This window comes from Leptonychotes weddellii, chromosome 11, assembly GCF_054177405.1.
Source record: "Leptonychotes weddellii isolate Sample4059 chromosome 11, ASM5417740v2, whole genome shotgun sequence".
In the NCBI taxonomy this organism is placed as follows: Eukaryota; Metazoa; Chordata; class Mammalia; order Carnivora; family Phocidae; genus Leptonychotes; species Leptonychotes weddellii.
In genome coordinates this window covers 55,304,021-55,320,530 of record NC_138379.1, presented here as the reverse complement: position 1 = coordinate 55,320,530, position 16,510 = coordinate 55,304,021, and the positions used below count along the sequence as shown (strand labels likewise).

Below are 16,510 nucleotides of genomic sequence, written 5' to 3'. Positions count from 1 at the left end.
AAATAAATAAATAAATAAATAAATAAATAAATAAATAAATAAATAAGGCAAGGTCTCTCATTTCAAGGAGCTCACAAAGAGAAATATAAGAAAGCTGGCAATACAGTATCGCTGATGATTCTCAGAAATTTAGGGAATTAACGGTCTTTATTTGAAGTATCTGGAGACTGTGCCTCAAGAAGATGACCTAGTTTACCTAAGATCACACAGCTAACAGGTACAAGTGTCAGGTTTGCATTCAGAACATTTTGATAGCAGAATGTCCATTTCTTCACACTATATTTTTTTGGAAGTCAGAATGACAGTTACTAATCATGCCTTGGGTAAGAGAGAAAGCTTCCAAAAGAAGGTGGTACTCGAACAAGATCTTGAAGTCTGAGTAGGAGTGTGCCACACATAGAATACAGCATGAACATGAAGGTGGAAACTGTAGGCATGTTAAAGTGAGGCCAAGCAGATCAGGGACACCAGATGGATGGTGTGGTTGGTGTAGTGGTAGATGTGGCAAATGGGGCTGACCAGGAAGGTCTGGAAGGTCAGGCAGCTTGTATGGAAAGCCTGGTTTGAGCGGGAAGCTCACTGAATTTTGAGAACATCCAGGAAGAAATCGGAGGCTCTCCATTGAAAGTGCTCATTTGCTACAAATGAAGTGCCCAGGCTTTCAGTCCACTCCGTGTGCCTGCACAAAGTTTGTGTCTACACATGCAAAGACAAGTGGACAATTGTGTCAGTAACCCACATCATTCCAGCCTACCCAGACCCCTAAGCTAACAAAGTGGCCATCTGTTTGGATGGGTCTCCTTGAGAACTATCTCAGTTTCCCAGATCCCAATGCAGGCAGGCTTCCCTGAGAATGTCAGTTAAATTCCTAATGAGTCTCTACTCAAACTAGCCTCTGGTAAAAACTTAATCACTCCCTTACTTTCTTTCATTGGTCTTTTAACTTTTTTCATCAATTTCATAATCAGCCACTCTGTTACTTATTAAGACATTTAGGAAATAATATGATCTTCACAATCAAGCTGTTCTCCATTGAAAAATCAATGATTATTTAGTGATTTATGCTAAATTTTGTTTCATTTTATTTAAAAATTTCTATAATTTAAGGAAGGGAATTATATATTTGAAAGAGTATCAATAGCCTTACTAAATGCCAGCCATGTGCAATGTGTGTCTCCTTTGCGCTGCAAATCCTTTCCAAAGTAAAGGAGGTTGTAAGTAAATAAGTAGTGCTATTTAGTCACAGGCTGGTACAAAACAGAGATGATAGATGTTATTCCAGTAGTAAAAATGTCCATTGCAAAAACTCAGCTCATGTAATCTTTTAATCACCCCAACAAAATGTGAAGGGAAATCATTTGTTCCCTTTTTACAGATTTAAAGAAACCCAAGGTTGGGATGCCTGGGTGGTTCAGTCAGTTAAGCCTCTGACTCGGTTTCAGCTCAAGTCATGATCTCGGGGTTGTGAGATCAAGATCGAGCCCTGTATTGGGCTCCATGCTCAGCACAGAGTCTGCCTGAGATTCTTTCTGCCCACCCCCCGCCTCTCCTTCCCCCTCTGCAACTCTCCCCTGCTCACATGCACTCGCTCTCTGTCTCTCTCTCTCTCAAATAAATAAATAAATAAATAAATAAATAAAATCTTTAAAAAAAAAAAGGAAGGAAGAAACTAAGGCAAAGAAATCTGAACCCATGTCTGACTGATTCCAAAGTCCATAATCTGTTTACTATAGCATGCCCTCTTCCTAGTAAAACCATGTCACTTAGTGCATTTTAAGAAAAATGAAGAAGTATACTGAATTGGGTTTATTTAGCTTTGTCAAAAACTGACTTGGACATAAGCTTAAATCCTGAAAGGCAGAAGCTGTTTTCCCAGATGATGTACATGTTTCTGGATGGGAACTTCTCTGAAGTGAGCTTGGGGCTGCACACTTCCTCTAATTGTGGCCTGCCAGAGGGACAAGTCTTGGCAAATGTGTTCATTCAGTCATTCAATAAACCTTTATTAGACGCCAGTACAAGCAGCTTGCCAGGCAATGTGGACCAAGCCGAATAAGACATGGTCCCTGCCCTGAAGAAGCAGGGATACTGGGGGAGAGAAGGAGTCCCCACAGGGAGCAGTGATTAATAGTAAACAAGAGGGACAAGAAACTTGCTCTGAAGTTCAGAGGAGGAGATTCTGGCTTGGAAGCTGGCAGATTTTGAATTTTGGGGGTAGAGGGGGCGGGGAGACCTTAGAGGATTAGTAAAATTTGCAAAGGGGCAGACAGGGGGGTAGGAATAGGATACAGGATACTTAGGAGGGAAAACATTGTTTACTTTCATTGTAAGCAGCAATTTATGAAGAGGAATAAAAGGACTCAGAAGTGGAAAGTTATACTCAAATCAGTTCTGGTGCCTTAAATTTTCTAGGAAACTTGGACTTTATCCTGTAGACAGAGAATTTTAATGGTTGAACCCAACCTAGTGATTTCCCCTGGGCTTGTACCCTGAATGTACTTGTGTTGCTGCCCAAATGTCATTCCCTGGCAAAGGTCCAGACTTACTCATCTTTGTGCTGCTAGCACCTAGCATAGTGTCCACCAGAAACATTCTGTCTGCTCAGTCCTCCCTTCTTGGAGGAAAGGAAAGTGAATGATCAGAAGTAGATTTCCAAGAAATCAATCTGGGTAACTGTGGGAAGGAATGATTGGAGGGGAGAAAGACTGGCAGTGGGAGATGTTTGAGAAAGCTACTCCAGTATTCTGGGTGTGAGATTTTGAAAATCTGAACTTGAAACAATGGCAAAAGAAAAGAAAAAGAGGAAACAATTGCTAAAGAGATCAGAGAGGCCTGTCATCCTTGGACATCTGACCTAGTGGTTCCTAATATTATTCTGTTTCCTTTTCCAAAGCCTCGAGCTCCCTTTAAGAGGGGATATTGACTGTGAAAGAGGGCATGGGACAGAGATGGAGCTATGGTGATAGGATCATGGCAGCCTCCCTGAATCAAATGGAGCTAGCACTGAGAAAGCTCAGTTCTACTTCATACATTCTTGGAAGTTTCCATATGACCATTGATTCCTACTATGTCACTTACAGATAAAGACACTGAGAATCATTTTTCCGGGAGACACAGAGAGTTGGTAGCAGAGCCTACCATTGTATTGTTTATCAAAAAAGTGACTTGGCAGTGTTTTGTTAGCGAGTAGGAATTATGTTTGCTTCACCGGGATGAGTTATGAGGATTGCTTTTGTAACAACTTCAAAGTGACATTTGAGTTTCAAGGGAAAGGTCATTACCACCCTCAAAAGAAAGCTCCTTAATAGCACTAGTCTTTGGATGGCTGGAGCCCCATGAAGAGCTCAAATGTCCAAGAGTAAGTCAGAGATTTAGGGAAGGAGAGTGAAGGAACACCATATTGCCCCACTCTGTGGGGCATCAGGAAAGCAACATTTCTCCTCAAAGAAGCTACTGCTTCCAGATCTGCTGTGTAGAATCAATCCAAAAGAAGGCAACCCTAGAAAGCAGGAGTCCATTTTGATAATGCAGATGAGACATGAAGAAGGCCATCCTAGGACCATAGAGTAGCTATAGAGAGGAAAGAAGAGACCAGAAAATGGACCACCTACATCAACATTAGCTGAGACTCTTATTGAAAATGAACGTGCCCAGGCTCAACCCCCATCCTTTGGAATCAGAACCTCTGGGGTTAGGGATAAGAAAGCTACATTTTAACAAGCTACCCAAGGGTTTCTTTGAGCTTGTGGAAATTTGAGGTACGTAAGCATAGTGGAAAGCTTTGATATCAGACTGACCAACTTCTGCCAGAGTTATCATAATATGTCTAAGTTTCAATTACCTCATGTGTAAAACTGGAGATTATATTAAAAGATATAATGTATATAAAGTACCTAGAAATGTTAGTCTATCTCTTCCCCCTGCCCACCGCCCCCCCCGCCACTACCCACATGCACACATATCTCAAACTTGCCGCCTTTATAAGGCTAGAATGAGCAACCTCCTCAAAGTACTCTATTCCTTAGATTCTAACTCCCCTTCTGCACAGATGAGAGGAAGGGAGAGTTGCCACAACTTTGCCCTACACCCATCTGCATAATGGGTGTTTTTGACTCTGTGCTTGCTGACCTTGAAGTTAAGCAGGAAGGGGGAGGTGGCAGCAGAACTGATCTCACTCAGTCCCCAAACTCCTGCCCCTGCCACTGCCTGCAAGTCAGGAGTGTTTCTGAGTTTTCTGCTATATTGTGTAGCTACCTATGGGAAATTCTAGAACCCCTGCATTTCATTCAGTACACTGAATGAACATCTGTAAATTGCCTTATTGTCTACAGGGTTTTTTTAAATAGGCATTGCTCATTTGTGTTTTACAAAAATCCTGTGAGGTATGTATTCTTAATATGCTCTTTTTTTAAATGAGAAAACTGAAGTTTAGAAAGGATACATAACTTACCCAAGCTCGTAGAGCTAGTAAGTGGCAGAGCTGGGCCCTGCATGATGTCATATTGGGTGAGCAAAATAGAGTAATGGATTCTTTAAGGCATTTTTTATGTATGAACTCATTCTAGATGTTATTAGCATAGCTAATTCTATCTATTCAATTAGTGATGCTACTAGGGCTAAAGTAATATAAACAGGAGATGTATAATTTGTGGTTATATAAATAACAAGTATAGTCTCATCAGATGAGAACACTAAGTTTTGTTAAATTTTCTTCCCGCTATTAATTCAGAATGTTAAGTATTATTCAGAGAATTTGGCTCAAACCCATTTCTGCTTTAAAGTTAATCATGAATACATTCCGATTCACTACAGAGCTTCCTTTAACCTGACTCTTTAAGGCAAAAGGCCCAGAGTCGCACCTTAGAGCTTGCGTATTTCATTTTGCAGAAGTTTTTAACTCACTGAAAGCTAAAACATCAGTACTGAAAGATAAAGATGCAGGACTGACTACCCAGTCATCTGACTTCCTCACTATGGTGATTATAGCCAGACTCTTAGCAAGCAAAAACAGTATGTATTTCTTGCCTCTTTTCAACTGTGTACTGTTTACATGTGGGTAAATTGTTTTTTAATGACAGATCATGTAATGTCTGAAACATTTCAACAGCAGCTTCTGCTGTGTTCCTAATACTTATTAAAAATACCTAATTACTTTACTCTTTCATTAGGAAAAAAAAAAAAAAAGCTCTGAAATGTAACTGTCCTGGATCCTATATTTAGCTTTTCTAATGATGTGATCTGGAACAAGTAGCTTCTCTTTCTGACACTCTGATGTTTCAGCTGTAATAATAAAATCTGGAGAGTAGATTGCAAGTTCCTTAAAGGCAAGGAATGTGACTTATTTAGGGCCTAAAATAGTTCATGGCATTCGATCAATAATTATTAAATTAAATAATGTGAGAATAAAGAAGGTGATGTATTGAGAGAAAAGTTACGTAAATTAGAAGGTACAGCCCACATGGATTTTGCTGTGGCTTATAAATGGAGAACTGAACGATGTATTATTGCCTTTAAAGGAAGGTTCTCTCAATCTGAGTGTTATTTTCCTTTCCCTTCAATAAATAGATTTTGAGTTTCCCCTACATACAGGATACTGCTCTGGCCACGGAGCGGGAACATGGATGAATAAGGCCCTACCTCTGTCGTCCCAGAGCATCCCTTCTAGTGCATAGACACACACTTTGTTAGAAATCAGTGCCAGTTTATTCAGGATACTAAAATAACCACTGAATTGAACTGGAAACCAACCCAGGGCAGAATCAATAAAACTGTGGCTAAAATAAACTTTAAAAAAATGAAACCAATTTTAGACTGATTTCCAGGTTAAAAGCAGAAAGGTGGTTGTAATGGATCCACTCTTCGGGGATTAAGAAATTCTTCATGAATATTAGTTAATCAGTCCTCATATTGGCACAGCACTTTGGTACATTATCCATTTCACTGATGAGGAGGCAGGGGCTGGAGACTTGAGTGGCCTGTCAACAGTTACACAGACAAGGGCTGTCCTTTGGAGGTACATGAATACCATTTCATTTATTCAGCAAAGGCTTGCAAGGTGTCTTTCATGTCCAGCATTGTGCTAAGGACAGGGGGAAAACAAAGATACATGAGCCTTTGGCCTTGCTCTTGGCAAACACTGAATGGCCTGGGAAAGATTTTGATTTCCTTAGTAGTTGACACTCTCCATACGTAATCTGCTCCTCTCAGCAGTCAAGAGACCCAGTCCTGCAGTCCGAGCTATGCAAGTGGCCAAGTCATCGAGGCAGGCCAATTACTCCTCTGTAAAATGGGATCAATAACAGGTGCAATGAACTTGCTTCATTAAGATGTGAGATAAACTAGGGTGGCTCAGTCGGTTAAGCATCTGCCTTCGGCTCAGGTCATGATCCCAGGGTCCTGGGATCGAGTCCCACATCGGGCTCCCTACTCAGCAGGGAGCCTATTTCTCCTTCTGCCTGCCACTCTCCCTGCTTGTGTGTGCCCTCTCTCTGATAAATAAATAAATAAAATCTTAAAAAAAAAAAAGGTGTGAGATAAACCAACCTGAAGAGACATAAAGGATATTAAGTCAAGCCAAAATTATACTTCTCAAGAAAAAAATCCCTGTGTGGCTCCTTCCTCATCTCTCTCTCCATCAGCTATCATAATGTAATAGGCACCATGAATCCATTAGCTCACATGAAGGCATGAGACAATGAAAAGCATATGATGACTAAGGATTATGAGGTATGGCGTTCTGTGCACTTGAGGTCCATTGAGGGGGAAAAGGGAAAATTAACTCTTTCCATGCAGCAAGGGCCATGGGTATCCATCAGTGACAATGGAGACGCTATGGGAAGCATCCTTTACTTGTTAGTAGTGATAACATGTACTGCCATTTCCAGAGTTCTGGGAGATGTGGGTGAAGTGAGAACTCTCCCCGTGGCTGTCTCAAATGTCTTACAAGTACGAGTCAGTGTACCTGAGAGCCCATCTCACTTGAAAAGAAGCAAAAAGCTTGCAGATGCGCTGTTTGCCTTTCATGTTTTGACAACTCTCTGAATATTTGTTACCACTTATTGAAACTGGTGTTTGGGCCTTCTTGCTGTGAATGGTGATTTTCCCCAGAAGGCCTCAAGAAGCCACTGTTTCTCCCTGTAACTGGCTTGTACCCACCTGTCACGAAGAATTAACCCCTTAAGGAATTTGGAGCACATGTTCCATGTGAATGACACAGCTGTCACTCCTCATTTTGGGAGAAGGTGTTCTGTGAGCACCTCCCAAGCCTAAACCTGCAGGTCCCCAGAGAGGTGGAACCCTGGGAGCACAAGCTCAATAAATTACAGTCAGAAAATAGATGTGTTGGGGGCACCTGGCTGGCTTAGTGGGAAGAGCATGTGACTCCTGATGTTGGGGTCGTGAGTTCAAGCCCCACATTGGCTGTAGAGAATACTTAAAACACTTTAAAAGAAAAAAAGAAATACACCAATTTATGATTGCTACTAAGTGAGACCATGGTTTTGCTAAAGGTAAAGAGCTCTCCTTTCCCCCAACTGATACCCAAGAGCTGACTGAACTTCCGTGTTTACCCTCTTCTCAATAAAGGACAAAGTACACATTTGGTACATAAAGGATTTGACTTTGATCACTATTTCTAAAATGTGAAAACAATGTAACTATCATTTACTGAAAGTATGTATAAGCCAGGCATTTTGCTAAATACACTATCAAGACTTTTCTCATTTATTCCTGACAAAACCCTATTAGGGGAGGACTACATAGGAGCCTCTTTTAAAGAAAATAATCCAGGGCTGCCTGAGTGGCTCAGTCCGTTAAGCATCTGACTCTTGATTTCAGCTCAGGTCATGATCTCAGGGTCATGAGATTGAGCCTGGCATCATATTCTGCACTCAGCGGGGAGTCTGCTTGAGATTCTCTCCCTCTGTCCCTCCCCCTGCACTCTCACTCTAAAAATGAATAAATAAATCTTAAATAAAATAAAATAAGGAAATAATCCTTCTGGTCTCCCCTAGTGTTGACTAAATTTTCTTATGATGATGCTTCCTAAATATATATAAACAAAATTAAGTACAAATACCATATGCTTATAGCTCTTATCATCTATCCTGTTAAAATAAATTTACAAATTAAATGCCATATATATTTAGTACTTCTATATTACAGCAACAAAATTCGAAATCACAATGTTAATGTGATTGGTGATGCTCCAGTAATACTAAATCTTCACCCGATATGTAAACCTGGTAGCACCTGCTATAGTGGAAGTTTCTTTTGAATTGTAGGGCTGGGTGTTCGGTGAAGACTCAATTCCCACACTGCTGTTGGTCTACGGGATGCCCAGTGCAAAACCAATGCGGAGGCTCCAGGCTGGCCCTCAATCCTAACCTTTTACCCACCCCCAGCTCGGACCCCTTAGGAGTTGCTGAATGAATGAGGAGCTCAGTTACCACACTACAGATGCCCTCTGTGGCTGAATCCAATCTCGACAGTTTTCCTTGCCCGCCTCACCATGTAATGCTCAGCTGTAGTCCCCTGGCACTGTCTGCAGAGATGAGCCTGGAGCAGCACCTCTGTCTAGCCCCCATCCAAAATGAATTATGCTATTTTTAATCTACCATGGGCTGAGAGATCCAAGGAATAAGCTTTCTTTTTTTTTTTTTCATTTAATAGTAGGATCTTCCCTGTGATGAAAATGCATGACACTTTGATGAGTAGATTTTGCAACTTCTCTGTGAGCTGCAAAATTCTTCTTCTTTAAAATTTGTAATCCAAGTACTTGAAGTTGCTGATTCAGTGATAAAAGAATGGTTCTGAACTCTACATCTGATTTCTGTAGAAAAATTTATACTGGTCATTTATTGCTTGATCACTTCTTGAACTACTTCATCCAGTAGTACCATATGTAACTGAGGCGTTCACAGTGCAGGCCAGAGCTGCCTCTTCCCACAATTTGTCTGAACCCCACTCTCCCCTAAATCCTACACTCCATCCAGAAAACTTCGCAGGATTGGGGAAGAGGGGAGGAGAAAAGAGGTGGCTTTGCGCCCCCTGTTGGACAGCCCTTTCCTCTGCTTGAACTGAGCTTTGCTATTCTAGCTCCACCTGCAGTCTCCTACTCATTCTTTAAATCCCATTTAAAATGGTGCCCCTGAGCCTTCTCCAGCTTCCCCAGCGGCCCTCGTTCCCTCCTCAATGTCGTGTTATATACACCTCCATCATAGCAATTATAACACAGTGTGGGAATGATTTGCTTAAACTGTGAGCCCACATTTTGTGTTCCCAATGTTTAGTAGAGACATATTGCTGCAGAGGGGACACACCTGGAGGACAAAACACATCCCACATACCATTCAGCAAGGGCCGGCCCGAGAAAGTGAGCTTTTGCAATTCTTTTTCCCACAGGGGGTGCCTTTTTCTACTTCGCACCAGACACTTTTGCCTTTGGAGCCCTGAATATAATGTTTGGCAAAAACAATAAATGCTTATAGAACAAAAATTAATTACCATTTGTTGAACACTTACCATGGCTAAGCCCATACATGCCTGGTTGCATTTAGAACCACAATAGCCCATGATGGAGGAGGTATTAGTATCCCACTCCTTTGGAGTCTTCAAGTAATGGATATTGCTGTCAAATGGTTATCTCCTAGTAGGATTTGCACTCTTCATCCCCAGCAATGAGAATGGATAAGGAGTAATAATGTTATTAGATGCAATTTCCTGGCACTGTGCTGTGTGATGCAAATACATTTTCTCACAAGTGGAACACAATTGTTAAGTGAATGGCATGTGCAAACAAGGTGCAAAAAAATCTTCTTGAACCAGGACAGTGGCAGGAAGAATAAGAAAAAGTGACAGAAACTTACAAGGAAGGAATTAAGGATGATTGCAGAGTTTCTGGTGGATGCTGAGGGAAAAAAATCCTCCCTAGGCACAAGAAGCATTCTCTTTGGCTTTAAAGTAACCATCAGTTACAGTGATGGACTCACCCTGAGATCCCTGGTGTCTCCTATAGAAATAACAATGAACCTGCTGGGCTGTGTCAGCTAACATGAATAGGAAGGGTGTGTGTGTGTGTGTGTGTGTGTGTGTGTGTGTGTGTGTGTGTGTGTGAAAGAGAGAAAGGGAGGGAGGGAGAGGGATAGAGTGTTCTTAAATGGAAGTGTTGGGGGTTTTGAAGGTGTTTTTATTCTTTTGAGGGGGGTGTGTGTGTGTTTTCATGGTTTTTATCTGCACACTCTAAAATCTTAGAGATGCTCAGATCCCCGCCAAGTGAAAATCTGCACTTTCATCAGCTACTATTTGAGTTTGGCAAGCAGTTCAATTTTTCTTTCTCCAAAAAATGAACTATGGCGAAATCTTTGGGCTACTCATATCTTTCACATTAGAACTAAGATATCCTCCCCTCATGAGCTCTACTTGTCTTAGAAAACACAGTCCACTGGCATATAGCTTTTGAAGTGCTCCTCCAAGGAAATGTGTAAATAGAAGGCTCAGCATGGGCTGAACAACAATGTCCCAGACAGAAACACCTCTCCACTCACCTGCTACACCACTGAATTCCCAGTGAGAGTTCTAACCCCTGTGACTCATCCTGCTAATATGGGGCTATTGGCTGAGGCCCCAGCAGTTTCAACTGTAATGGATTTGCCTTCATTTTTGAGTTGCCCCTCCTTCCAGAAGCAAGCAAGAGGTGAAAATTACTCAATCAGGAACAACTTTACAAAGAATACTATTTATTATTGTGCTTTACGTATTGGTTTGCCTGTAATTCCTCCTGACACATGGGCGCTGCAAGTGACGTCTTATGCTCTGGGTCTGCTGTTGACATCAGATCGTGGGAGACAAAGAGTAAACTCTCAGCTCCCAAAACTGAGTCATCATCCAAGAGGGTGAAGCTGGAAACATCCAGCTAAAGGAGGGAAGGAAAGGGTGGAATGGTCAGAGGGAGGAGGAAACATCTTCGCAGCATAAAGGACCTTTGAGGTCATTGATTTATCTCCCTGACTGACAGAAGAGGAAGCTGATGCTCAGGGAGGGACCGTGACCTTCCTAAGCTCAGGTAGGCAGGAGAAGCTGGGCCAGGAGTCTCTCCTCTGAGTTTCCATAGCACACATAGCATGAATATCTGCCTCTTGTCCAGCACTAGACAGTAAGCCCCACAAGCAAAGCAAGTTACCTCTCTGAACCTCATGAGTTACCAGTGGTGATGATGATGATGATGATGATGATGATGGCATGAAGTAGATGTTATTATTAAATTTATGACACAGACAAGGACAATAATCTTAGAAAGGTTAAATACCTAGCCCCAAGGACACACAACCAGTGAATTGACTCAAACTTGTTAATAAGGAAGATTCTCAAAAAGAAAAAAAACATGTGTCTAGCAGAGAAGCAGTGTGCCTGGGCCTGTCTGACCCCAGGACTGAGCTCTTACCTCTTCCCTGGGCATAATCCTCACTTAATAAATACCTGGGAGGATATACAGGTACGGGCCTCATCCTGTAACATGACATGCCTCCATTTGAACAAACCAGATTGTGAATAAGTCACTGGTCCATCCCTTCCTGCCTGCAATACAACATAGCACAACTCCCCTGCCACAGACACCTAGCTGTCAACCAATTCTTCCCTCTACCAACACTGCTTAGGCAACTACTCTATACTCAGCCCTGGACAAGTACAAACAGAAAACAAAATAGTAGTGAAGCTTGGGTTTCGGAGTCTGAGAGAGCTGAGTTTGAATCTGTTTCTGCCACTTACCAGGGAGGCAAATGACGTCCCCTTTCTCATTTGTAAACGTGTAATAATACAGACAGAAGGGGTGTGTGTGTGTGATGGAATTGTGGGGAGGGTTCAATGACATTATTAGTACAAAATGGTTAATAAGATATATACTAACAGTGGCTCAGAGAAAGAGCTCAACAAATATTTGCCACTATTAATATTATCAATGCGTTTACATTCAAATTGGAGAATAGATACACTTTGAGTTATCAGAGACAGTCAAGAACCCTGCCTAACTTCTTTGGCTGGTGGAATAACCTTGCTCTCTTTCTCCCTCTTCCACTTAGTGAGCAATGACCTATCCTTCAATATCCAGTTGACATTCACCTCCTGCTCCCCTCCACAGCGGAAGTTATCCTGCCTTCCTCATGCCTCTCTAGTACCTTGCGCACACTGTCACAGAGTACTAGTTCCTTAAGAATCTCTCCTGTCACTGAATTGCGAGGTCCTTTGGAGTTCATTACACCTCCAGCGCCTAGCACAGTGCCTGGCTTATACTTATGCTCAGGATGTATTTGGTGCATGAATAAATGGAAGCAAATGCATAGAATAGAGGGGCCTGGAGTAGTTAGGAGAGCCTTCTGTCAGAAGGTGGTCCATAAGGGACGAGTAACTTCAGAAGTGCTCAGACAGGCAGTAATGGAAACAAGGGGAAAGACGGTATTTTGTTACTTTCTTTTTCTTTAAAATTTTATTTATTTATTTATTTTATTTATTTATTTATTTATTTATTCATTCATTCATTTATTTATTTGAAAGAGAGAAAGCGCACGCATGTGTACAGGGGTGAGGGGCAGAGGGAGAGAGAGAATCTCAAGCAGACTCCCTGCTGAGTGGGGAGCCCAATGCGGGACTCGATCCCACAACCCTGAGATCATGACCTGAGCTGAAATTGAGTCAGACGTCCAGCCGGCTGAGCCACCCAGACACCCCAACATTTTGTTACTTTCCATTGGTATAAATCAATGTATCAATTTGAGTAAGGGTCTTCTCACCCAGGTAGGGTAAATCAGCCTATAGCTTCCCTGCTAGCCTCGTGGGATCACATCACCTTCAGTGTGAATGTATAAGACCAGCCAATAAAGAGGAGAGGAGCCCTTGGAGAAGTTGCAGAAGAACTGGCATTCCTGAGAATGAAGAAGTGAAACGAGTGAACATAGTACTTCATACTACTACACGACATTCACTATTCTCATAGCCCCTCATGGAGCCTTCACGGAAATCTCATTGCTCGAAGCATTTGAAAAGAATAAAGCAGCAGAGATTATGTTTCAGAAATAAAGTATAAAATTCCATGGAAAGTCATTTGCTGGCAGAAGTTCTCAGCAATGATTACCGGGGCTGTCTGCTGAAAGCAGAGTGCAAAGAATACTTGAAATCTTTGCAAACAGTCACATGAAAGGCAGTATTGCATAGTGGCTAAGGGCTCAACTCTGGAGCTAACTGCTTGGGAATGAAACTTGACTTATGAATCGTAGCTGTGTAAATCCTGGAGCAAGTGATCAACCTCTCTATACTTCAATTTTCCTTATATATAAAGTGTGGACACAATTTGAAGCCACTAAATAGGAGCTGATAATATGTGGAAGCACTTAGAATGCGAGTCCATGTAAAACACTTATAAAGGCACCTGCCATGTAGGTTAGCATTTAACAAATGTTAGTTTAAAAAAAAAAATGCTATTATGGGGTGCCTGGCTGGCTCAGTCAGTAGAGCATGTACACGTGACTCTGGATCTCAGGGTTATAAATTTGAGCCCCACATTGATTGGGTGTAGAGATTACTTAAAAAAATAAAAATAGAATTTTTTTTAAATGCTATTATGATACCAAGTCCCTGTTACCAGCTTTGCTCCATGCATCATTCTAGGGCACTGTGGGAAGTGCAAGAGAAAACTTTAAGACAAGATCATGTTTCTTACAGAGTTAAGCTGAAGATGAAACATAAAAGTAACATAAATAAGGCAACTAAAGAACTCTTAAGTCCCAAACTGGATGACTCTGGGTGATGAGAAGGGAGAGGACTGAAACAGCCCAAGAATAAGCCTAACCTGATGGGTGCTCAATTAAAGTTCATTAAGGATAACTAATATGGGATTTCATTCAGGTTAGGATTTTATCAGCTCTTTTGTCAAACTCCAGATTTTGGAGAAAAAAATATAAGAATAAAAGAGACCTCTCAATTATCAATGCATTAAAAAAAAAGAATTCATTTAATTTGACCTTGAATGAGGTTTCATAATTTGTGAGTGACAGAGGTAAAAGAAACCTCAAGGTTCGGCTGGTCTAAGCACCATGTTTTACAGATGGAGAAAGACCCAGAGATATGAGGTGACTAGCCCAAGTCACACTGGAAACCCAGGTCTCTTTCTGCTCAGTCTGATTCTTGACTCCCTGTGGATGTTTGCTGGCTTCTTTGGCTCCTGAAAGGCATTCTTCCTGTGTAATATCAGGCAGCTGGTTGGACTCCCATCTATGAGTCCTAGAGCTTTTCCTGCCTGTGCTCATTGCTGTTCCTACTGTGTGTGGCCAGTTATATGCTGACAGCCACATTGTGGAGGCTTAGCCCTCCAGGCATTTGAGTTGTAGCAAATAGCAAAGGATAGAAAGGGAAGGAAATGAGGGTACGTGGGAGGGTGGGAAGAGGGAAGGAAAGGGGAAAAAATTAAAAATCATTGACAAGGAAATGAAGAAATCAACAGTGACCAACATTGGATCCATGGAACTGTTCTGATCCCATCTTCTGTCTAATACATGAGAATTTAAAAATAATTCCAATGTGTCCCATTGATGAGAATATGGTGAAAGTGAGTAAAGTTGGGAATAAAGGTTTTTGGTTTTTCCCTTAGTGTTGTTTTCAGAGCCTATGGGTTGTTATATAAGCATAGTATTTTGTGGCTTAAAGATGAAATGCTGGGAGCTCCTGGGTGGTTCAGTCGGTTAAGAGTCTGCCTTCAGCTCAGGTCATGATCTCAGGGTCCTGGGATCAAGCCCTACATCAGGCTCCCTGCTCAGTGGGGAACCTGCTTCTCCCTCTCCCTCTGTTCCTCCCCACACACACATACTTGTGCTCTCTCTCAAAAAATAAATAAAATCTTTTTTTTTTAAAGATGATATGCTGGACAAGTCTAGAATTATGAAGCAATTAATTGGAACCATATAGCCTGCAGTTTCCTATGGAGTCTACCACACAAAATGGTGCACAAATTGAAAAAAGAGAATGACACATTGTCAGAATGCTTTACTGAATTTTATCATCTCTAGCAGTAGTTGCAAATATCAAGATCTATTTCAGTGCAGACCAGATTGCTAAGGGACCATCAGAGGTTTTGCCACATAGGAGGACAGAGTAGTCATTCAGTAAATAAATATATTAATTGATAAAATAAATAATGAAAATTTATAAATTTATTAATAAAATGAAAAAAGATAAATGCATGACTGGCCCACTAGCTGACAGGAGCATGAAGGTTCTATCAGCTACAGTGAACTTGAAGAAAGCCATTTCAAGTCTTTCCGTCAATTATAGCTATGACCCATGACCAGACAGTTTCAGGTTTGTAAGGCAGGGTGGACGGTGGAAGAAACTGAGCACAACAGGATTGTCTTTGGTGTTTGACTCTCTGATACTTTCATTCTCCCATTTTGAGGTCATGTCCACATTCATCTTGGAATACTTTGAATCTTAGCAAATAGATCCATACTAAACCTAGCTGCAAAGCCCTATAACCAGAATGATAACCTCTCTGCCCCAACCTCACCAAAAAAAAAACCAAAATTCAGGAACAAGTTTGATGGTCCCCAGGTCATTTAGAGAATACCTGTCAATAGTAACAGGTTATGGCTGAAATCGAAGTCTCCTTTCTAAATCGATCAGAGCGGTGCTGCTACAACACTCATGACCTACTCAGGAAGAACACTTTGGCCAGTCATTGTACCGTCTCTGGCTATGATGCTCTGAAGTGTAAATATAGTATTTTCATAACTTATTGTTGTCTCAGAGCTTTAGATTTTAATGTAAAAGTAGTAGAAGCTTATGCTTTTGTGACAAATAACCAGTCTTGGAAAAGTTAGTCTTCAAGCAGAGAATTTGACAGGGAAAAACCAAAACTTAATTTCTCAGTTATAGGATGTACCAGTGTTCTCTTTTTACTTGATTAAATAAATTGTGCTTTTCGCTAATGGATTCAAAATGTAGCTTTTTCATGGAAGGCTTACATTGTAATGGGGTAATGGAGAGTGTAGAGGGTTTTGGGGGAAGAAAAGCAGATAGGACACATCATTGGGACTAATAAATTAAGAATAAATGGTTGCTTGGGAAAATTGTCAATCAGTACAGATCATTTTGAAAGCAGTTTGGGAATATGTCAAAATTTTTAACTACCCACAATTTTTAACTCAATAATTCAACTTCTAGAAATCTATCTGAAGGAAATAATTTGAAATAAAATATGTTATAGTCATTGCAACATAAAGTACTTAAACATGGAAAACTATAGAAGTGTCTGACAATGTAGGACTGTCTAAGCCAACTGTAATAATCCACTTGATGGAATATTAAATTGTCATTGTGTTTATAAGATATATTGGTTTGTAGTCTTCATTTCTTTTGGTTTTTTGTTTTGTGTTGTTTTGTTCTAAGTAGATCCACGCCCAGTGTGGGGCTTTAACTCAAGACCTTGAGATCAAGAGTCACATGCTCTATTCTAGAGGGGAGGGGG

At 41.1% G+C, this 16,510-nt stretch overlaps 1 protein-coding gene across 1 annotated transcript in view; it reads left to right on the top strand.

Moving 5' to 3' along the window:
- DLG2 (discs large MAGUK scaffold protein 2) overlaps positions 1-16,510 on the top strand; it is a 719,122-nt gene that overhangs the window by 662,750 nt on the left and 39,862 nt on the right. The window contains exons 15-16 of the mRNA XM_081798954.1: positions 9,841-9,851; positions 12,876-12,931. Of these exons, the coding sequence (XP_081655080.1) occupies positions 9,841-9,851; positions 12,876-12,931 (67 nt within the window). The remainder of the gene's footprint in view (positions 1-9,840; positions 9,852-12,875; positions 12,932-16,510) is intronic.